A 24404-nucleotide genomic window follows, 5' to 3' on the forward strand; every position below is an offset into this window, starting at 1 on the left:
AGGGACCCTGTCTGTTCTCCTTCCCTGCTCCTCACAGGGGTCGGAAGGCCCACCACTTCTGTGCCAGAGAGACCTATCGCAGCTTCTGTCTGCCTTTTTGTTTTTCCCTTTCATGATCAGAACAACAACAACAAAAAAGCCTGGGGAAGAAATCATCTCTCCTTCTGTGTCTGGATAAGACCCTATAACTCTCTTTTCCCAATCAGGAGCAAGTTTCCATGACAACCATGCTTCCCGGTGCCACCGCTAACTTAGCAGGTAGCGTTCACATCAAATAGGGAGTTCTTTGCCAACCTTCGTGGTTTCTGTACTTCACCATTGCTATAGACACTCTGACGCACCAGACGTCTACAAAAACTGTACCTTAAAAAGGTTTTGTCCTTTTTCTTTCTAAACATCAGAAAGACCAAAAAAATTGCTCAGTATTTTCCTGACAGTAATCATTAAAAAGCCTACCGGTATACTCAAACGTACACATGAAAGTGTGTGGAGGGAAGCTTGCATAGATGAATGGAGGATGGCCGGGACGTGATGACAGTCGGGTGACTTACACCATGGTCAGTGGCATCAGTTTTGAGTTGAGAGCTAATGAGGTTGGCAGACATGACCTTGGGCAAATTACTTATCCCCTCTGAGCCTCAACACTCCCTCTGTAAAAGACAGAAGCTGAGACACTTCATGGGACTGTTTGGAAGATTAGATGGAAAAAAGCAAAGATGCACAAAGTGCTTATCACACATAGTAGGGCTTCAACAAAGGGCACTTATCATGTGGTTCTTGCTACAGTGAAGAGCTGAATTGGAGCGAGTCTGAACAAACAAGCAATCACAATATTCTAACTGATGATTAACATCTTGCTGGTGGAGAGTAACAGTATAAGCAGTAGGTACCTGGAGGTTTTCTTAGCAACCCTTTTATCTCAGGCTATTAAGCCTTGTCTGCAATTACAGGAAGGAATCCATTCATTTCAATTCTTAAGACTGAAGAGGCTACACCTGGGTAATCTCCAGGGTTCATCTGACTGTATTAATAGCTCTGCATAAGCATTTGTTTAATTTTAAAACAGAAGCAAAGAAAAAAAAATGGATTAACCACTAAAGTATTGGTTCGATATTCCACATTCTCAACATCAATCAGAATATTTCCATTTTTCTCCAGAAGCAAGAAAAACAAGAATATGAATACTTTTATGATAATTTCATAATGTTGCCCAGTTCAAATTTCATTTCAGAACCAGAATTCACATTGTAGCAAACACACCAACCTGCTCACTATTGAACAAACTCCAGTTCCTCCCTCACCTTCATTCACAGCAGCCCTCCAAGAGCAGAGAGGGTCTTCCACAAGTAACACCAATTCAAACCTTTATTTTTAAAAGATAAAACAATTTATATGTTTTTAAAATCCCATTTCTGTCAATGTGACAGACTATATATCTAGATAAACTCTCCCTATTAAGAGCTCCTAAGACCGTGAATAACATATTCTTACAAAAGAAAAACATGTCTTACAGTAACAATGTGCCTCAAAAAATTAAAAACAGAACTATCGTATGATGCAGTAACCTCTCTTCTCGGTATATATACAAAGGAAATGAAATCTGTATCTTACAAAGATACCTGCACTCCCAGGTTCAGTGCAGCATTATTCACAACAGCCAAGGTGTGGAAACAGCCTGTGTCCATCAACACAGGAATAAAAAAGGTGTGGCATGGAATATTATTCAGCCTAAAAAATGAAGGACATCTCGCCATTTGCAACAATATGGATGAAACTGTAGGACATTATGCTAAGTGAAATAAGCTAGACACAGAGAAAAAAAATACTGCATGATCTCACTTTTATGTAGAATCTTAAAAAATTAAACTCACAGAAGCAGAGAGTGGAATGGTGGTTACCAGGGAAATGGGAAGATGTCGGGCAAAGGGTTCAAACTTTCATTTACGTGAGATGAATTAGCTCTACAGGTATGATGTGCAGGATGGTGACTGTAGTTAATAATACTGCATTCATTGTACACCTGAAATTTGCTAAGAGAGATCACGGGCACTCTCGCCACAGAAACGAAGTCCGTGAGGCAATGGGTAGGTTAATTAGCTTGACTATTAGTAATTATTTCACTGTGTATATAGAAACATCATGTTGGGCACCTTCAATATATACCATTTTTATTTTTAAAATGAAAAAAAAAGTTTTTAAAAGAGAAAAATAATGTGTTTGAGATGTTACCGGAGCTGGCAGAAAGGTAAAGGAAGTCCTTAAATGCTGGAAACAAACAGCAAAACAAAACAAATTCCAGAGAGGTTAGCTTGTATTTGAGTGAGAATTTGCCCTGGGGGGCATCTGCCTGTCCTGGTCAGCAAATGTTTTTCCATAAAGGGCCAGATCATAAATATTTTTGGCTGCACAGGCCATACAATGTCTGTTGCATCCACTCAACTCTGCCATCGTGGCATGAAAGTATTCACAGGTAACATAAATAAACAGTCATGGCTGTATTTCAAAAAAAAAAACTGTCTTTATCTAAACAGGCAGCAGGAAGGATTTAGCCTGCGAGCCATAGTTTGCCAATCCCTTCACGATAGCCTGGTTTTAATGTCTTTCCCTCAAGAAAACAATAAATATGACATATCTGTCCCAGGTGATACATTGTTGTGGTGATGTTCCCAGTTTCTTCCCACCCCCCGTACACCTGCTTTAGAGGAGTCCCTCCCACACAGACGCTGGGCTAGACCACGTGATTTGCTTTGGCCAATGGGATGACGGTGAATAGTTCACAGAGACTTGAAAGGTGTTAGCAGAATGGTGCTTGTCCTCTCTTACTGCTCCTGGATCTCCGCATCCACCATCAGGTGAATTCACCCAGGCCAGTGTGCTGAAGACATGTGGTCCACCATCCCTACTGCCCAGCCAAGAGGAAGTGTCCGCCAGGCAGCAACCGCCAGGTGCATGAGTGAAGCCATGGAAGACCAACCAGCCCCCAGGCAACCCACCAGGTGACTGGAGTCACACGAAACAACCGGGAAGAAACCAGCAGAAGAACCACCAAGCTGGGCTCAGTCTAAGTCACTGACCCACAGAATCATAAGGTAATAATGACTGTCTGAGCGATTTAAGTTTCGGGGTGATTGTTCTGCAACGGAAGCGAGATGATACGTTCCATATGAAGTCTATTATCTTCCAAAAGCATAAAGTGAAAGGCCAGCAGGTATACTTAGAGAAATGGGCAAGAGAAGACTGAGAAGACACCAAAAAAAAAGAAGAAAAATTATTTCCATTTTAAAGATCCTGTCACCTGCCAGCAGGGACAAGTCCGTCCTTATTTCTTACATGATGGAGCAGATTCTTCCTACCTGAGCAGACTTCTTTATAAGTAGGATTGGGAGTGTAGCCTCCAGCATAACCAACTTGAGTTGAATATACTCCTTTCAAGGTCCAGAATTTCCTTTCAGCTCCCCAGAAACAGCCCATTCCTAAGAAAAACATATGACAGTAATTAGTCCTTTATGAAAAACGAGGTGGTCATTGCATATTAGAAGCCCTGTTACACTGGAGGGGAGACATCATTCTTGGTAAATAAAAACGACTAAGGTTTTATTTTCTAAAGAAGTAGCGTTTCTAACACTGAGAAAGGATTTTAGGTTATTTTCACAGAATGCCTCTTTGCTTTAGTTGTACAAAAACTTTAAGAGCCTCAAACTTTAATGGAGTTAATAAAGCTATACCTTTTGAAATAATTTAGGAAAAGGATAACTGGGTTTGATGAATGATTTCCACACTCAATTCATTATGGACTTCTTAAAACATAGTAAGTGGTAGTAATGGTGGGAATTTATTTAATGATCAGCATCCTGGTCATGCTTTAAAAAAAATTCTAACAAAGAAAAGTAATAATAAATTACTGATTTAAAAGGGAAAATTTCCTCAAATCAAAACCGATCGGCACAGTACTTGATGAACAATTTCACATATGTGCTTAGTTTTTTTTTAATTTTTTAAGTCTTTGGAAACTTTCATGTGATAAATCTCTGCTCATCAAAAAAAAAAAACATTTACACAACATTGTAAAATGATTATAAATCAATAAAAAATGTTTAAAAAAACATTTTTCTGAGTTTGATTACTGTGTATAATGAATAAGGAAAGAAAAGGGGGAAGGCAGGGGAAGCAGGAAAGAAGAAACAACAAAGAAACTCACAAAAATAGCATTCCATTCAACTAGCAAACATTGTGCTTGTATCAGTGGTTAGTTATTAGATTCCTTTGAACATATGATGAAAACTAAGACCCATCTCCCAAGATTGCACATATTTACGCACATTGAAAATGCTGCATTACATTTCCCGAGCTCCAAATAAAAAAAAAAAAAATTCTTCATTTTCTACTATGAGTTTCTAAACTGTCCACAACTGCTATTCTGTGGCCAATTTCTAGATGTAAACAAGATTACTGCCTCACTCACGTTTCACATGGTTTTATTAAGTCATACATAATTAAGATCTTGGGTGGAACAGCAGTTGGCAAATTAACTATGCCTCCTACTTCAACAATCACTAGATTTGTTCGACTCCATGACAGAGTGAAAGAAAAATTAGAAGTTTACTGAAATTCTTGACACTTGTTAATATTTTAACTTTAAAAATTCAGAGCAACAACAACCAAAAAGAAATATGCACAATGTTATACATTATACAAAAATGTAATTGCTCAAATGTGAGGGGAAACAAACTGACCAAATATAGGGTAACAGTTAAAAAATGCAACAAAGCCCAGTGATGGAATTTAATGCAGTAAAAAAATTACCATTGTGATGACAATGTAGCACAGAAATGTGTATGTGATTATATGATAGTTACTCAAGGCGAAGTTTAAAATGGAAAAGTACAATTATATGTATTTTTTACAACTAAAAAATATTCATACCAAAATAGGAACAAACAGACAAAATCATAATCATGATTGCAGTCCTGTGGGGAGAATATACACACATTTTTTTCAGTTTTCAAGTTTTTTCTGTAATAGTGTCACATTACTTTAAAAACAAAAAATACATTTTTTAAAGGAAAGCAAAAAATTCAAAGCTAAGTATATGCATTATTTGAGTTACATACTGCTAGATACCATTTCTCCTGTTCACAAGTGAATTGTTTGCTGCTAGTGAATGTAACTAAATATTTACTGAGTATTTCTAAAAATGGACTATCCTCAAGTCTCTGGAATAAGGATTCACTATTAATTTTACTTCACTGTGTTCCTGGGATGCGGGAATTATGTCATCAGGGTTTTCCAGAGAAACAGAACCAACAGGACCTATACAGATATGTAGAGAGAGGTTCATTATGAGGAGTTGGCTCCCACAACTACAGAGGCCGAGAAGTCCCAGGGTCCACGAGCCTGCAGGCTAGAGACTCAGGAAAGGCTGCTCTACAATTCTAGCCCAAACCCAAAAGCCTGAAAACCCGGGGGACCAGCGACCTGATTCCCAGTGTAAGTCTGAAGGCCTGATAACCAGGATCACGGATGTTCAAGGGCAGGAGAAGATGGATGCCCCAGCTCAAACGGAGAGAACAAATTCACCCTTCCCCTGCCATTTTGTTCTCTCCAGGCCCTTAGTGGACGGGCTGGTGCCCACCTGCATTGGTGAGGGTGAGCTGCTTTCCTCAGTCTGCCAGTTCAAACACTCATCTCTTCCAGAAACACCTTCACAGACACATCCAGAAATGATGTTTGACCAGCCATCAGGACGCCCCTTAGCCAGGTCAAGATGACACATAAAATTAACCATCACAGGAATGATGACAGGGAATCTCTGGAGAAGGGCAAGTACAAGGTGATCTGGGCAGCATTACTGAACATAAAAGGCCACAAAGACATCCGGGAACCAAGCTGAAGGCATGCTAGCCCCTGAAGATCGGAAATCTGCGGGATCCACAAAATGAACCATTTCTGTATCTCACGATGACAGTGAAAGTGCATTGCATGCCTGCACCAGTCTCCGCACGTGGGACGTAACGGGCTATTTTAGCAGCCAGCCTACCCTGCCCATTGTCTACAGTCCCACAGACTGCATCTTCACTATATCCTCATGATGTAGGTTTATAAAACTTAGGGAGACCAAACAAAAATTTACTGCAAGTGGAGAGATTATTTAACCCCCTTTTATGTTTAATAGGGATCAAGAAAGTATTTCTGACAGAAGGGAGAGTGAACCACTACAGCTAGGCAAAGGTCTCCAAGCGGGGCCAGGCATGGCTGAAAAAATGCAGAAACCTGGTGTACACCCAACACCAAAACTTCTAGCAAGGCACTTACCCTAGGATAGGGGCTTTTATAAGAATACAACTCTTTGAAGCAAGACTTATTGCCTTATAAAGCTTTTATTCTTATATCAAACGGCGTCCAGTATAATCTAAGCATTCTGTTATTTGGTTTTGAGAGAGTGTGTGTGTGTGTGTGTGTGTGTGTGTGTGTGTGTGTGTGTGTGTGTTTAAACAAAGAAGGGTTTATTTACGGCAGAATTTCTCAGAACTTACAACAGTCTAGTAAACAAGATGAATATCATCAAAGAAGATGTAGTTTGCACTATTTTATTTAAATTCTTGTATATTTTAATCTTTTATTATAAAGTAAAACAGATGAAGAAAAACCACACAAAACAAATGCATAATTCAATGTATTATTAATATGTGAACATCCTAGGAGCCAGCACCCAGGTCAAGACTTAGAACTTTGCTGTCTACCCCGTAACCCCTCCTTGTACCACACCCCCATCACAACCCCCTTCCTCCCCCCAAAAGTAACCACTATCTGACTTTCATAGTAATCACTTCCTTATGTTGCTTTATATTTTTATCATTCAAGGTATCGATCCTGATGCTAGAGTTTGGTCTTGCTCGTTTAAAAAAAAATTGATAAATATTTAAAATTCTTTCAATTGACAGGTTCCCCCATCATACTTTTCCTTTTAATTTATCCATTGAAGAAAACATGAGCCGCTTGATCTGAAGAAATTCCCACAGTGTGGATTTTGCCAGTTGCGTTTCCATGGTGCAGTTCAACTTGCTCCTCTGTCCTCAGTATTTCCTGCACGTTTGCACATTCTAGATATTCTGAGAAACCATAGTGCCAGTTTATGGGGAGCTCAGATCTTCCTTTGAGGCTTGTAAAGTGGAAACTCAATGACGATATGGATGGAAAACGTAGTGCTGAACTAAGAAAGAAAAAGGTTCTTATTTCACTTGTCTCTTTGCTCTACCAAATTCCTGGGTTGCTGTAGACATGGACTCAGAAGCACTGAATGTGGTCTGTTTCTACCAGGTCTACATGCTGAAACCCTACCTGTGCAGCCTCAGGGAACTCTCGAAGTCTTAGTTTCCTCATTTGTAAACTAGGAACAGAAATAATACTAACCACAGAGTCTCTGACAGGATTTCATGAATAACAGAGAAAGTGTCCAGCATACAGCAGGTACTCAATAAATGTTCATCCCCATTCTCTTCTCTCACTTTCCCTGTTTGCTCCACCTTCCTCCTCCCAACACACACATGCACACACTCAAAACTCCTTCTCTCAGTCCATCCAAGGTCGGAGATGCTTCTCTGTCACCCTTGGTCTCTGAGATGTCACATTGTCCTGTGGGAGAACCTGAGAGCCATCCCCTCTGCCCCCAAATGAAACAGACTGCTTTGCAAGTCTCATACACAGCCTCTCTGGATTCAACCAGAATTCTCAGAATTTCTCTGAACCAGTCTCTCCATTTCCTGAGCATATAACTCTCTGGTTACAACTCAATTCAGAAAACTCTCTAATAGCTACTTCTCAACTCACCATTTTTTTTAAAGCATAATATCTCTTCCCATATCTGCCTTCTCGCTGCCTTCTTCCTGCCTGATGTCACCAGCCAGGTGTCTGTCAACAAAGAATGCCAGCCTCACTGCAAGATGTGTGCCTCTTGGTCACTCAGGGAGGTGTTTTAAGCCTCAATGACTCATCTGAAACATGAGTAGAACTGAATTATTTCTAATACCCAGCCTGATCATTGAATGGTCTGATGTCCCTCTGGACAGAGTAATAGGGAGAATTGAAAGCTATTTTCCTCTTTTCTCCTCAACTCTAAATGTGACTTTGTGACCGTGATCAGTGAGCAAATAAAATTTTTCCTACAAAAGGTACATAACCTGGCATCCTTTTCCTTATGAGAGAAGAAAGAGGAAGAAAAGTGAGGGAAGAGGAAGGTACAAAGGAGTTTACATTTATCAAACGCCGCTGTGACCCCCACATTGTATTAAGCATCTTTGTACACGTGGAATCCCTCACTAACCCAACAAGGAAGACGGTATTAGCCTCACTTTCAGGGTCAGAAAATGGAGCTTCAGAGAGGTCAAGTCACTTGCCCAAAGACACAGAACCAAGGCAGACCTAGGAAGCTGACCCACGCCTGCCTGGGACGCGAAGCTGACCCACGCCTTCCCACCTGCCACGCTGCACGGAAAGCTATGGCGCAGCCGGAGTTAAGAGCCTCCTACGACAGATGCAGGGTTTGGAGGATGATTCCATTGCATCCTGTTATCCATTAGAGAGAATTCAGTGGCACCTGGTAAATAAAAGGCAGTCCACGTGGTCTCGCGCAAACAGTATGACTATGGAGCACTCTGCTGGAATTACACTTTCTGCAATGGGATTTTACTGGATATAAATAAAGTTAACAGAGAGTCAACAGCAAAGACACAGTGCACTTTTCCCAACACATTCCAAAGGCACCCCTCTCCAGGGCTCCCTGTCTTCTCTAAAGGCACTGGGGGGACATCCAGATGGTATCACACTGATGATGTCACATCTGGTCCACATTGGAGCTCTGACCAGGGCAAGAAACTGAAACCCAAATTCCACCCACAATCGGACAGGTCTGAGCCCTTTATCAGAAGGGGAAACCTGGGCAGAGATGGGGAATATCCTCGGCTAAATTCGAGAAAAGCAACTCAGTAGACCTGAGGCAGACAAGAGGCGGCCAGGCTCTGATCACGGACACACGTTCACAGAGCCTGGCTGTGTGTGGCTTGGGACGAATCACTGCATGTCAGCTGTCCAGCAGAGAAAGGAGCAGGAGAAGGTGGATTTGAAGGTAATTTTCACCTCTAGAATGTCACGAGTCTCTCTCAAAGAAGCTGAATACAGGTGGTAGAAATGTAAGTGACATCTCAGTGTATTTCCCAGGCTAGCTTTACTTTTTAGCAATCCCACATCGTATTAGATAATTCAGTGAGAGGCTTTCCTTATCACTGCTCTTAAAAACTGACAAAATTTTAAAATATCTTCTGCTAGAAAAGAAACCATACAGCCACCAGAATCTGATTGATACTTGCAGTATTTGGTGACAATCAATTACTTTCTGTCCACATCAATTCCTAATGTTGCTTTAACTTTATTAAGTATCCTTTGCAGTCTCTTCCAGAGTTTAAAACATACCCATGTAGGCACACGTATGCTCCATCTTTCCCTCTGTACTGTGATTAATGCCGTTCCTGGTTCTCTCTACACATTGATGTATTTCACCCTTTACCTTGGGAATAAGCTCCAAAGAGTACTAGGTATTTATTCACCAAGAAGATTCAAGAACAGAATTCCAAGGTTAGGGGAGAAGAGTATAGCTCAAGTGGTAGAGCGCATGCTCAGCACCCAAGAGGTCCCAGGTTCAGTCCCCAGCACCTCCTCCAAGCGGGAAGTCAGTGAAGAAACCTAATCACCTCCCCCTCATAAAACAAACAAGAATTCCAAGGTTGGAAGGGACCTTACCCTCACCTAGCTTAAATGCCCTGCTAGTATTAAACAAATCTCGCAGCATCACAGCAAACAGCTGTCCAGTCCAAGCCTGAACTGCCCTCAGCCTCAAAGCAGCCCAGTCCACCTCTGCAGATCTAATGACAGCTAGGAAGCTCTTTCCTACACTGAGCCAAGACCCTGGGATGTTCCCTTCTTCGCTCTGATCCTCTCCCTCAAGGCCACAAAGAACAAATTTAGTCCCACTTCCTCAGGACAACCTGTCAATCCATTGACCGCCTGAAGACAGCTCTGGTAACTCCACAGACCTCCTCTTGTCTAAGCTGAATACAAGTTCCTTTATCTGCTCACTCACCATCCACCCTCCTTGGGGTGTGCACCGCTGTGTCTGTACCCCTTAAAGGGCAGTGGAGCCACAACCACTCCCCAGGGAAAGGCTGATGGGTCAGTGGGTCCCCGTGGAGAGCCTGACCCTTGGCTGTGGCATCACTGTGAAACCCAGCTCTCTGGAAGCAGCACGGTTCTCCAGCTGCTGGAAAGCAAGTGGCTGCTAGCTGGACTAGAGGACACTCCCCGATGAGCAGACAGCAGCACCCCAATCCAGGAGAACAGACTCCTCCTGAGGACGTGGACAGGAGGCTGATGATGAAGCTAGGAGAGACTGAGCTGCGGATTTTATCAGGGTCTGATAAATACACCCAGCAGCTTGCCTGTGCAAAGAAAAGAAAGCCTTAAGGGGAAAAAAATAGCATTCAGTTTTCCTAGGAAGCATCCTTCAGTGTGTTTCTATTTCCTGGATATGTCTGTTCATGGGCCCTGCCTTCCCTCAGGCACTTGCAATTTTAGTTTCCCTCCTAGAGTAGGTAAGAGATTGACGGGATTTCAACGAACAAATGCCCGTGACACTGGCCACAGGCGTGGACTAACGCAGCAGAATGCTTCCAGTTCCAGCAGAATTCTGAGCGAAAATACAGGACACGTGGTGGTGGAGAAGAAATCCCAGGTGGAGGTTCCCCTAAATAACCCTGCAACCACCATCTACTAGTGACCCTCTGCTCACCTTTCCTGAGAAGCAGCAAAGCATAAGAGTGAGGCGAGGTCAGCCTGGATCATTCCATTTCATCCCAGAGGAGTGGTCTGGTGAAGTCGGGAGGTTGTTAGTGAAAACCCAGGCTCTTGCTGGGTCAGGTCAGCCCAGGTCAGACAAGACAACTGGTTTGAGATACCAAGTGTTTCCATCAAACCAAGCAGTAGCAACGTGACCCCGAGGGACCTGGTCAGGTACCTTTTGCTTGAGAAATAGGGGTGGAGGAACAGCAGACATTGTGGGTTTCTGCCACCAGCTTACACCAAACCTCATGACAGACGCACAGGGTCCAGATGCAACGAGGCAATTCTTACGGCATCACAGACAGTGCCCTAGGCTACCAGTCCAGTGAATCGGAGGAATTTAGAACTTTCCCTCCCTCCTCTGGCACGGCCCACTGTCACTTACATCTCTTCTTTCTGGCATGGATGGACTGCTTCCTCTCTCACTTCCCTATTTCTCAACCATTTTTCTGCCTTAAAAATACCTCCCTTTCAGCCCTGCCTGGCATCCAGTAGACAGTCAATAAAAGCTAGCTCCATTTACCTAGCACCTACATCCTGTCCGCCTCCTCTCGGAGCCCCCTGGACGTCGTTCATCCAACAGGTACCCAGAAAACTGGGCTGGTGACACATCTAGACCGAGGAGGAAACCCACCCCCTATAAAGCGCATAGGGCCATTGACTGCTAAATCCCTAAAAGTTGCCAGATCTTCTTCCTCCTTTCATCAAGCCTTTTCCTCAAGCTAAATTTTGAAAATTATTTCTTACTCAACTCTGTGTAAATTAAGTAACAGAATGTTAAAAAATGTCTCCCACTTCCATTGCAGATATGCAGAATAGTATTCATTGATTATCTAACAAATATCTATGCTAAAGGCCAGTATTTGAGACTAGGTCCTGGCAACGCAGAGACAGTAAGACACCATCCCTATCATCAAAGAGCAGGCAGACAGAGGGAGACCATCAATTCAACAGTGACTCATCATGCAAGGTGGGAAATCTTATCTGATGAACAAAGACACAAAGAAGAGCTGGGGGTAAAGACTGGGGGAAAGTTGCTGAGTCTCCCAACACTAGGAGGGTTCCAGCTGAAGGTGTGGAAGTGTGGGAAGTGGTTAGAGAAACCAGCATGAGGCCCCATCACAGGCTGGGTGAGAAGTTGTATTAAAAATCCACTGAGAGAAATAATATTTATAGAAAATTCCCTAAAACTTATCTGGTCCACTGACTGTTTTAGATACAAGTAACTCCTTTCCGGGTTAAGCCAAGCCTGCACAAAAAGACACTGGCACCGCAGGGGCACGGTGACTGCTCCTGGGGGATTTCAGGAGCCCAACGAGAAGAGTGCTGGGACCAACAGCTCATGCACCTCCCTCCACACTCCCTCCGACTGCCTTACATTACAGTGTCCTCCTGATAAACGCCCTCGGAAGAAATTTCTTTCTGGTTCTAGAATCAAGAAATTGTATGATTCTCCCAATCATGTAGCTTTCCAGTATCACTAAGTAAAACTGAAACCAATCACCACTTCACACCCATTGGGATGGTCACTATCGAACAAAATAACGAGCATTGGCAAGGCTGTGGAGACACGGGAACCCTGTGCTTTGCTGATGGGAGTGTAAAATGGTTCCGCTCCTATGGAAAATGGTATGGCGGTTCCTCAGAAAAATGAAACAGAATTGCCATATGATCCAGCAAATTCCACATCTGGGTATGTTCACCAAAAGAAAGCCAGGTCTCAAAGAGGTATCTGTACACGCACGTTCACAGCAGTATTATTCACAATGGCAAAAATGTGGAAGCAACCCAAGGACCCAAGGGTCCGTTGACAGAAGAATGGATAAACAAAATGTGGTGTGTGCATTCAATGGAGTATTATTCACCCTTGAAAAGGAAGGAAATTCTGATACACACCGCAACTGGGATAAACCTTGAGGACATTCTGCTACGTGAAATAAGCCAGTAACAAAAGGACAAATACAGTCAGATTCCATTTATACAAGGTTCCTAGAGCAGTTAAACTCACAGAGACAGAAAGTAGAATGGTGCTTGCAGGGGCTGTAGGGAGGGGAAATGGACTGTTACTATTTAATGGGTATAGAATTGCAGTTTGGAAAGACAAAAAAGTTCATGAGGTAAGATAGTGGTGATGGTTGCTCCACAGTGTGAATGTACTTAAAGCCACTGATCTGTGCACATAGAATTGGTTAAAATGGTAAATTTTTTATTATGCATATTTTACCACAATTTTAAAAGGCTGACGCCAATCATGCAATTAATTGACATTTGAGTCACTGCTAGGAAATACAGAACCAAACCTGAGCCGATCTGTATAAATTACGTAGTAAAATAGCATGCCTGCTTTGTATATTTCACTTCTATTTTTTTCTTTGGTCTAATGTTTACCTAATTCTAATGTATGCTGTTCTGCCATGTCTTGCATATATTTTAATTTTGCTTTATTTCATGTCATAACAAGGTCCAAGAAAAATGGTTGGGAAGAACCAGAGCAAGAGAGAGGATATTCTGTTTTACTTTGTCTGCAACATGGGGCTCAGTATTTTCCTTAAAGATGCTGGTTGAGTTAAACTGAATAATAATTAACTTCTTAGGTTCTGGTGCTCTCCACAGCTACGTTCCTCTTCTAAAAAAAGTTAATTAACAGAGAAGCAGTGGAAATATAATTGATTGTTTTCCCTGTTACATCCGACTGAGCATATTTTATCTGTAGAAATTTAAGAAATTTCTGCCACATTTGTAAATTAAATGAAATTAACCTCTTTCTCATTTTTAAAACTTAAAAAAAAAAAGTCAGTCAATTGGATAGCAACCATATACCAGTGACAACAGTGGAAAAAATGAGCCATTCCTGAGCAACTGTATAGCTGAGAAGTAAAGCTATTTTCTGAGCACTCTGTACTGATTCAGAAGGAAGCCACCCGTCTCGTTTAGACCAGTGATGAGAATGGACCTAAGAGGAAATTTACCAAGGGCCGCTCAGTACCAGGCCAATAGTAGATTAGTTCTCAGCTAAAGCTGTCTGTTGTCCTTCAGAATCCCTGAACTAAAGGAGCCATCAAGTTTTATGCAGGAGATATTATGGGATCAAAAGGAACTGACCAAGGTTGGAGTCACTGGCCTGGGGCCTGATGGGAGAACAGGGGCCCTGAGGGAGCACCTCGCTGGCTGGGCTGTGAGCCGCGGTGCCCAAGCTCTGAAGGCACAATTCCTGTCATTGCCTCCTCTAAACGCCCTGGTGCACTCGCCCTGATGCAGCTATGTCCTGACAGTCTGACAACAACCCCAGAGGGTAAATATCCTTTCCCTCATTTTCTAGATGAGGAATGGGGCTCAGAGCGGGTAAGAAACTTGCCTGGAATTGCACACCAAGGTCTACCTGACTCCAAAGACCTCTGCAAATTCTGAATTCCTTAGGGACTTCTCTACAGATTTTGAGAGGAAGGGTGTGCTTAATTCCTGATTCTTAAACTTGCATTGCCATGTATTTGAGGTTGATGGATATGCGAGCTCTAGACAAGAGAGGTGTTACTTAATCAAACACGATTTGATCCTTCACTCAATGGGGGCAGTTCCTCCCCTCTAGCACAGAAATCCCCACCCATGCTCCAATCTCCTCCTTCTCTCAGGACACCCTCTCCAACACCACACCTGTGCCCGTCAGGTCCAGGGACCAGGGCCACCCCGAGCAATGCCACACAAAGCAAAAGGGATTTTCCACACAAGGTTTGAAAAGTGTCTTCCCCTTTGCCCATATCATTAGACCTTTCCACATTCAAAACAAACAAACAAACAAAAAAACCCTGAGATCGTCACACACACACACACACAAAAAGACACATAAAATAAAATGTGTCTTAAAACATGTCTGCAAATGACCGGTTACTGTCCCTCAAAGGTGCTTCAGGTACCACAGGAGGAAGGCCTGACTTTTGTTTCCCCAAGTGCCTTATCACTTAGGAAGTTTGCACCAGTTAGCAGCCTGCTGTTCTAACAGTCTTGTGAATTTAGATTGTTGAGTTAATTATAAACACATTTCAAAGTCATTCTTTCTGGCCTTTTTCCTAGAATGAGTGACTGCCGCTCCCCAGCTCACAGGATGGTCTTCAGTAGTTTTCAGTCAAGGTTCAGGGAGAAATATGTCACACCGGGACTGGATTATTTACCAACATAATGTTGGATCTGAGCCAATGAGACACCAATATATTTTCCTTTGAAGTCTGACATATTGCCTGCTGCTTTCAATGCTGTCTTCTTGGCTGGCAGACAAAATAACTGTGGCTGTTTCAAAAATCACCTCTCATTCAAGTCGGGGGAGGAGGGTGGAATGTCTCATGGCTGGTTCATCTCACAGACACTGCTCTCACTCTCCTTTGGGGTTCAGAAGGTGGGTGTGCATCTGTGGGCCTCTGACAGCCACTGGCCCCTCCTCTGGGGCCAGTCCTTCCTCACAGCTCATCGGGAAAGAGTCAAGCAAATTCTTGGCACGGTGGCTAAAAACAGATGTGTAACAAGATGATCAACACAGTTGCACAATGCCTCCGACGGTCTTTCGCTCCCTCCTGTTTCAAGAGCCCTAAAAGGACCTGACACGAAGAACACGTCTTGCAGGGGGTTGAGTCCCCAAAGCCACTGCCGCCTGGGCTCCTGGGAGCCTAAAGCCCCACAGCAACCCTCAGAACTCACGAAGATACTTCTGCCCTTGCTGCCCGGTGTCTGTCAATCCCTGAACGCTATGATTTCTCGCTGCAGAATTTCTCCTCTCACCCAACAGCCTGGACGCGGGTTTCTAATGTTAGGATCCAAGAATTTAGAGTTAGAAGTGATTTTGTTTTTCAAAATGCTTTAACACTCTGAAACAAAGAAAATTCTCATTAACTTAGAAGAAAGGATCCTAAAGGCTGTTTCCTTCCACTTCCCAACTGGCAAGGAAGGCTCTGTCGCTGGAATCCTTCTAGTGATGGAGAGGGCATTACCCCGCATCACTGGACAGTATTACTACAACATTAAAATTGCAAAGGTATGATCAAATCACTTTCCCATCTCTTATCAAAGTGCTAAGAATCAGGTTTTATCAGTGTGAATTAACTTTTAATTTCAAGTCATTCAGAAAGAATATAACTAATTACTGAGTAAAATCTTGGACGTTAGCATAACTACTGGCGTTGATGTTATGTTGTACATCACGTAAGTCCATTGCATTGTAATTTTTCATTTGTTTATTTCATTTTATATATCTAAGTTCATCATTTTTCAATTTCAACCTTACTTAATATGTATTTATTATTCTTGGCACAATATTTTATAATATACACTCTCATTATAGGATGACATTAGACCCCAGTTGTCTGAAATCCTCCAGGTATGTACTCATTATTATTTTCATGTGATTTTTAACAGCATCCTTTTCATTCTCAGAAGTATCCAAGTTTGGAATGATAAGTATTATGGTCAAGTACTGAAATTTTTAAAGTCTTAAAAAATCTGTATTTCATTTTTAAAAATTGTACTAAAAATCTTCACAAATAAGACCGGAATCCCAAACCCCCGACTTCTCTGCACTCTTCTCAATGAATACATTTCTATTTATTTTGAAATGATAAACCTTCTTGACTACGGAGTACTTGTAATAAAATGAATAGCTGTTCTGTGCTTAAGAAGGACCCCCCACGGACAGCCCGGGCCCGTGCTCTCTGCGTGAAGGGAGTGGCCCGCTGCCAAGGGGTGTCCCTTTCATTAAGTTACTGGGAGCCGGAGAGAACCTTTCTAAGACGGGCCCAGCATGCTGGCAAGGGTCACGTGGACGTCCTCCTGCCTGAGAAAGCACTCCCTCCACCTGATCACACGTCTTTCATCTTTGGGTGCCTCAGTTTCTCCATCCCTAAAAGAATACAGTAATGCCCACTTCACAGGGCTGCTGTGGGATTAAAGGCCCGACAGCTGTAGGGCACTCAGCCTCCGGGAACAAAGACATTAAATAATTGCAAAATGTTCCGTTCGCTTCTCTGGCCTGTAAAAAAAGGGCTCCCACCGACTTGAGAGAGCATCGCACACAGCCGAGGGGCAGCCTGCAGGGAGAGCAAGCCCATTACCGTCGTTAGCATCGTCCTAAAGCCGGAGGAGAGAGCGAGCAACAGAAAAGCTAAAGGACTGTGATCACAGAAAAACAAGACAAGGATAAAACTCGCTGGGCCACAAAAGAAAATCTGAAAAAAAAAAAAATGAATGTCTTGTTTTAAAAATAATCTGTGAAGATTATATGCCACAAGGAGCTCTTACAGAACCATCTACAGCTTCTCTCATCACTTGATCTATTAACACATTCGTCCATTTTCCAGAACAGAGCCGGACCCGGTCCCCCACTCCCCTTTTGCTTACATCAGCTGCCCTAAGCCCAATGCCCAGTGGCAGTTCAGTGGCCACTTTAAATTTTAAAGTTCCTATTTAGCAAGTATTCTGTGTGGTACATTCAAATGATTAACCAACAGACAACATAACTGAAACTGGTGACACTCTTTCGGCATAAAATACTAAGACCTCCGAGGCTAAAGGACGAGTCTGGACCAGTAGAAACCGCCACCGTTGCTTTGATGAGCTCACAGTGAAGTAGAGGCAAGACGTTCTTCTGCACATGAATACCTGCTACTAAAATCAAATGGGAGACAACGGTAAATAGTAGGAGATGTCACTCCAAGCAGGGTTTTCCCGGCAAAAGCCATGTCTCGAGAGTCCTTCAGAGCACTCTGGAAATGCACAGAAATTCACAAATCAATTGGCTAAATTGGCTTGGCTGGAAATCATGCTTTTGTGCATGGATCAAGCTGAAAGGCATTTCTGACTCTACCAGAAACTCCCAGGACTCCTGCAACCAGGGCCAAGAGTCGGGGAGCATGGTAAAAAGAACGTGGGCTTCGCAGTCACTGAGACCTGGGCTCAAATTCGAGTGCCACCATCTTACTGGCTGAGGGACTTGGGAGAAACCGTATGAGCTCTCTGACAAGGGCACTGCATAATTCTACCAGCCTTACACGGTGCTGGGAGGCTTACGTGCCCAAGAGATATCAAAGAGCTGTACTTAGTTTGACTTTTTCAGTACGACTATAAACAACCCGAATGACAGAAGTCCAGCCCCCAGACCACCTACTCACTCACTCCACTGCAGGCCGGGCGGACGAGCAACATCAAGTGAGAACTATTTTTAAAACGTGAATACAAAATGTTTACAGGCACTCAATCAAAACGGGGGCCTTACTAAGCATCTGGAAGAGCCCAACTGCAGTTCTAATAATGCAACAATCCTTACACGTCAAGAGATGCTCTGTTTTACAATCTGTATAATTCTGCAGTGGTAGAAATTATGTACTTGATTCGTTTCTTTTAAAACCACACCCCTTGGCCATTCTCAGTTGGCTTGCCAGGGCTGCCTGCTGCCAGGTGAGCCTTGAGGCCTGAGTATGGAAGATGTAGAAGCAGAGGGGAGGGTCTCAGAGCACCCCAGCCTTCCCATTCTACAGGGGAGAAGACTGAGGCTTGGAGAGGGGGAGTGGCTTACCTAAAGTCACACAATGAACGCCTTGGGTTAGAATGTTCAGGAAACTCACTCTAAACCAAACCTTTGACAAAACAAAGTAATAAGAAGAATCTCTCCAGAGCTTTTTTCTCTATTTCCAATTCTGTGGCAAAGAATGTCGCCCTGTCCGGGACCAAGGTCAGTCCTTTGGGAAGGAGGCTTTCCTCCAATAATATCCCGACATACGGAAACCTAAGGCAGGTCAGTGCCATTTCACATTTCCCAGTGTGACCTGAAACCTACTTTCTAACCTATTGGGGCTCACAAATCTGAAAGACAAAAAAAAAAAAAAAAAAAAAAAATCATCACAAGAACCTTTGGCCTTTGCTGTCCCCTGGTGACAGACATCGTGCAGGGCCTACAACTTGGGTAAAACGGCATCGTCTGAACGTAATTTCTCAGAGGAAACTTAACAAATCAAATAGCACACGTTTTATAGCGACCATTATGCTGTTTTCTACAAAAGCCAGGTTCTCCATTTAAATTTCTGAGCACAGTAATTTCTAATCACTGATCAGTATATTTTAAAAGGTGACAGCCCATACAAAGGGAGCTTTACAAACACCTAGGCAGAGTCGGGTCCTCATTTCATAACTCTCCAACTGTTAATCATCAGGGATGACTAACTCTGGGGTTACGTAAACATTTTACCCTGAATATGCTAATTTAGAGACAGTGTTGTCAGGAGGCTGATTTCTGGCTTAAAGATACTTCAGTGCTTACAGCAGATTGGTATCAGAGGCCCTTGCAGGAGACTTCCATCAGGACCAGGAGAAGATGGAAGCTGGAGCAGGACACGAAGTCAGGGGAGTTCAGGGTTTTAGGACAAAAGAGATCATAGAATCTGTCTAAAAAGCAAAGGGGGAGAAATCAGAAGAAATAAAAAGTTGAAAATCCAGAGGACAGAGGTGGAAATCTCTGAAAGGGTGATAAGGGTCTCTGGGCACTGCTGGAGAGAAGTGGAGGGAAGTGGAGGTGGTGGGGAGCAGAGGGGGCTGTAAGGAAGAAAAGGGATGGAGGAGAGGAAGGGGAGAGAGAGAGGGAGGGAAGAAAGCGGGCAAGGAGAGTTCCAGATGCAGAGACATGCTGAAGGAATGTCAGGTGATGTCAGATATGAAGGTAAGGAACCCACAAATTACAAAAGATCTCTTCACCAAAAGGTTTGGAATTTAGCAGAGAAGTTCTGCTCAGCCACATAGCCGTACGTGGTAAGGATACACTCGGGGATTAAAAACATTTTAGCTGATGTTTTCTCTTGTGGAATATGCTTAATTCGTAACGGAAGAGAAAGAGACCATTCAATTAGATTGATTTGTGCAGAATAACAACTCAAAACTACTTGAATTCCAGCTTTAATATTTATATATACGGAAAAAATATTTATATATATATGTTTTTTATATATGGGGGGAAAAACCCTCCTAGAAAGAAAAAGTCAAACGCTAAATTATCAGGTTATTTCACAGTGTGGACGTAAGAAATAGCAAATACACAGTTTGAAATTTGATTTGCAAAGTGAGAAAGGAAAGCATACTAAATTCTATAGCATAAGCTTTTCCGATCCCAGAAATCCTAAGAACTTGAGAGTTTTTTTTTTTTGGCTGCAACGACTTGTAAATATCTAGAAGCGCCCAGATTCTGAAGCCCTGCGGACACTTGCTAAAACTCAGAAATTTGGCACTTGTCTTTGCACACAATTTGGGTTTTCTTTCAGAGTTGATATCTTACCAAATACAGCCATCTGTGTTCCCTCTGGGAAAGGTTCAACTGTTCTGTTGCCATTGACATGATGTTTGGCTAGAAAAAAAAAAGAGAGAGAGAAAGACATGCATGTTAAGTGTAAAGTTCTACACACATACCAACACGTGTCATTAAACGTGTCAGATAGTCTATTTCTTATTTTTAGTTCGCAGTGGCACCAAAGCTCACCCTCTTAAGAAAGTTTCAATTATTTTGTTTTTAAGGATCCCAGTTACAAAAGAGCCTAGAGATGGTCGGGCCCAGGCGCGTCATTTCACAAGCGAGAGTGCGCGGAGCCGGGCAGCTGGGGCGGGCAGGGCCGGCTCCGCCTGGGAGCTCCTGACTCCCAGCCAGAGGGTCCCCCCTAGTGCCAGGCTGTGTCCTTGAGAATTAGGGGAGCTCAGGGTTCCAGGGTGAACTGGGTGCTGAAGGCTCCTGACCATCGGAAGTAAAGTGAGCTGTGAAGACAGCAGGGTAACACTGGGGACCAATTTTTTAAGAACCAGAAGAGCAGAAGACATCATTTCATGACAGTCAAGCACTGTTCCAGGGGCCAAAGACACTTGCTTTCTTAAGAACCAGACAGATATTCCAGTGGTTCTTACTACTCTTCGTCCACCCTTGTCCCTTCCACTGATCACCCTTCCCATCCGAGTGCATATCAAGGACTTAGAAATAAAACGTGACCAGCTCATGGGTTTCCAGCATTACCTTATTCTCATAACCCCCCGAAAATGCAACCAGAGAAGACCTGAGTTTGGTCCATCTCAGAGTATTTTAGTATTACCCTCAGCAAGTTCTTAACATGGGCATTTATGCTGCAAATACGTTAAGTGAAGCATGGCTGAAACACTTCGACATTGCATCATGGAACACATATATTTTGATTTAATGGGTCTCATTTGACTTCTCAAGCTCAGACACTGGGTTCAGTACCAAAGTGAGGCTCTGAGAGGTCCGGAGGGGAAGACTGATATGGTTCTCGCCTTCGAGGAGTGTACGATCATCTCCAAGAGGTAAGAATTTCAAAAGTGAATTTTCCAGAAAGCTTACAATTGTGTGCTAAGTCCCGGCGTGGAGACCAAAGGCACCGTTGGGGTTTGCAGTGGAGGTACAACAGCTGGAAGGCAGAGCCAGTGACCTGGAGGAACTTCAGCTCACGTAGAGTCTCAAAGGAGGGGTTGAGTTTGGAAAGGCAGAGGGTGAGGGAGCAACTTGAGTGAGAGCCTGGCTCTCTGAGTAGATGCAACCAGGGCGTCATCCCGGCCAGAGCAGAGTCTAGTCTGGGTGCAGTGGAGGCACCATGCTGAGAAGCAATGACGCTTAAGGATGGACTAGAAGGCAGGGATCAGGTCACAGAGGGTCTCGAGACCCTCATCCAAACCCATGGGAATGCTAGGCAGCACACTGCAAGTCTTTTAGAACTTGAAGGCTCGTGAGGCTCAGTCAAGGTTAGACAAGCCCTTCGGGAGACCGTCGGTTCAGGAGCTTCCATTGGTTCTTAAGTAATTGTGGCACCAGCTGAAGAACAAAAAGCCTGGGAGGAGGGGAGGAGCCTGGCTGAAGCAGAGAACAAGCAGTACCGTGTCTCCAGGCACCAACCGATACAACCACCAGATGCAAGGGGGAAGGGCACAGGTGGCCGAGGGAACTTGTCGCACGCTCACATATGGTTAGGAACATTGGTTACCGAATCCAAAGGCTCCACATGGAGGTCGCAGCTCTGTTCTATGGTTAGGACCCCAGAGCCCCTGTCAGAGGTCTTAAAATGTTTGCCTTTACACATAGCAAGAGTGGTAGCCCCATCCAAGCTCTAACCCACTGATCACACTCAGAAGAATTTCACCTAAGGAAAAATGCAAGAGGACAGAAAAGGTGGTAGGTCTCACAATATTTATTAAAGTGTTACTTGTAATGATGAAATCTTTAAATCAACTAAATGTCCAAAAACAGAGAAGTAGCCTAGAACGTTGTAGTTCATGATTCATCAAAAGCATGGACAATTATGCAACAGTTTAAATATAGAATTTGAGAGCTATATAGAAATGTGGAGAATGTTTGGGATAACAGTAAGAGAAAACAGTCCTCTTATACGCTGGATGTAGGCTCTAATGACAGCTAACTAAAATGCGAATGCTTATGGGAAAAGACTGGCAGAGAAACATTGCAAAAACAAAAATACCTAGGGAGATTGTGCAAGATATTTCTATCAATTTTCTTTGTCATCGTTAGATTCTTATTTCCTAGATGAAAAGATGTTTGTTTTTTGTCTGGAGTTTTAAAAGCCAACAAAATTATAGATTTCTACAAATTTTTTCTGCTGCCCTAAGTTTCCCTGGACAGTCCATTGAGGCTCATGTGTAGCTGGTTGAAACACTACACAATTATAATAAGGACTGTGGTCTATCTGGCAGCTCCTCTGGGACAGCTCAAAAGCACCTCCAACACAGGCGCCCTTCTACACCCAGCCTGACCCTCTTCCGGCAGCCCTCCCTCTGGGAAGAGGACAGCCATCCTCCCACTTTCTAGGCATCCTGGTCCACTCTCTCTCCTTCACTACTCCCATCTCATCTACCACCAAATCCAGCTAATTCTGCCTTCTGGACATCTTTAGAATCCTTCCACTTCTTCCCTGCACCACCCAAACCACCGTAGTCTCAACTCCTGAGGACTCTGTGCCTGGACTCCATCCTACCAGTACACCTAGCTCTTCCGCCTCCCCTCTCCAACTCATCCTTCCCAGTGTAGCCACCATGATCTTCTAACTCTGATTATATAAAACAAAGTCCCCCACCCTCACCCCTACTTCTCCTGGCTTCCCACTACTCTTCGCCTAAAGTCAGAACGCTTTCCTGAAGCCTTCAAAAACCCATGTGGTCTGGCCACCTCGGTCCCCGGTTCCCTCTGCTACAGTCAGACCTTCACCTTACACTTGGTCATTATTTCAACGAGTAGCCTACAAGCCCAGGGAAGGCAGAGCTCATACCCCTTTCAGTTCACCACTTCCACAGTTCTAGCAGAGCGTGGGGCCCAGCAGAGGTGTTCAGTACATTGTTAAATTAATGAAGGAAACGAACTACTAAAAAAAATCTCTTTATAATGTATCATGAAAGATATGCACCCTTTGATAGCTCAGCTGGAAGAGCAGGGAACTACAGAGGTAATAACGTATCATGAAAGATACATTATTTGATACACTCAACAGCCCTGTCTCCTTTTTTGTTGTTGACATCGAACATTCTTTTTTTTATTGAAGTATAGTTGATTTACAATGTTGCGTTAGCTTCACATGTACAGCAAAGTGATACAGTTGTACATATATATATATATATAATCTTTTTCAGATTCTTTCCAACTAGAGGACATTACGAGATACTGAGTACAGCTCCCCCTGCTATACAGTAGGTCCTTGTTATTTATCTATTTTATATATAGCAGGGTGTATTGGTTAATCCCAAACTCCTAATTTATCATGAACATGTATCTCTCTTTATATGAACATGTGTCCCTTATATACAAATGCTCATTTAAAGTGGCCACTCAGAAAGAGTCTCCCTAGCCAGGTGGCTTAGAGACCAAGGATCTCCCTGTTCCAGTCCTTACACTCCACCCTCTTCCCTTCCCATCCACCTCCTCTGGTCTGAGCAGGCGGAGGTGTGGCAGGGGTGGACAGACTAGAAATGCTACCTGGAGAGGGAGGAGGACTTCCACACGCAATTCCCTCCTCGCTGCTCAGGTTCCCCTGGACTCTGTCTTATCTTCTATTCCAGAGCCCAAGGCTCAAAGATAACAAGGTCTGGAAACATAATTTTGCATTTTGAACCACAGCTGAGCATGACATGAGTCCCTGGACAGTGCGGACACGGCACGAGCCATTGAGAGAGGCGCAGGATCCGGGCTGAGGACACGGGGCTCTGGAACAGAACTGCCCGACTGAAGCTCAGCTCTCCCTCCTCCCCGCTGGGTGACCTTGGCTCGCTGTGCCTCAGTTTCCTCATCTGCAGGAATTTCCTCATTGTAAGTGTCCTCATTTGTGCCCACCTTGTGGGTTGCTTTGAGAATCAAAGGAGTTAATATATGTAAAGCACTTAGAACAGTGCCCAGTGCAGAGTAAACACTGCTTAACTGTTAGGCTAGTGTTCACACCATCTACATGTGAATTTGGTTTTTCACCAGATCTGAGTCAAGAGTGGCAAATACAGGGCAT

At 43.5% G+C, this 24404-nt stretch overlaps 1 protein-coding gene across 4 annotated transcripts in view; it reads right to left on the reverse strand.

Moving 5' to 3' along the window:
- MSRA (methionine sulfoxide reductase A) overlaps positions 1-24404 on the reverse strand; it is a 286803-nt gene that overhangs the window by 140789 nt on the left and 121610 nt on the right. For all 4 annotated transcript variants that reach the window (XM_032471090.1, XM_032471093.1, XM_032471091.1 and 1 more), the window contains 2 exons: positions 20186-20254; positions 3354-3473 (listed from right to left, as the gene is read on the reverse strand). In XM_032471090.1, coding sequence (XP_032326981.1) covers positions 3354-3473; positions 20186-20254 — 189 coding nt within the window. The remainder of the gene's footprint in view (positions 1-3353; positions 3474-20185; positions 20255-24404) is intronic.

This window comes from Camelus ferus, chromosome 31, assembly GCF_009834535.1.
Source record: "Camelus ferus isolate YT-003-E chromosome 31, BCGSAC_Cfer_1.0, whole genome shotgun sequence".
Classification (NCBI taxonomy): Eukaryota; Metazoa; Chordata; class Mammalia; order Artiodactyla; family Camelidae; genus Camelus; species Camelus ferus.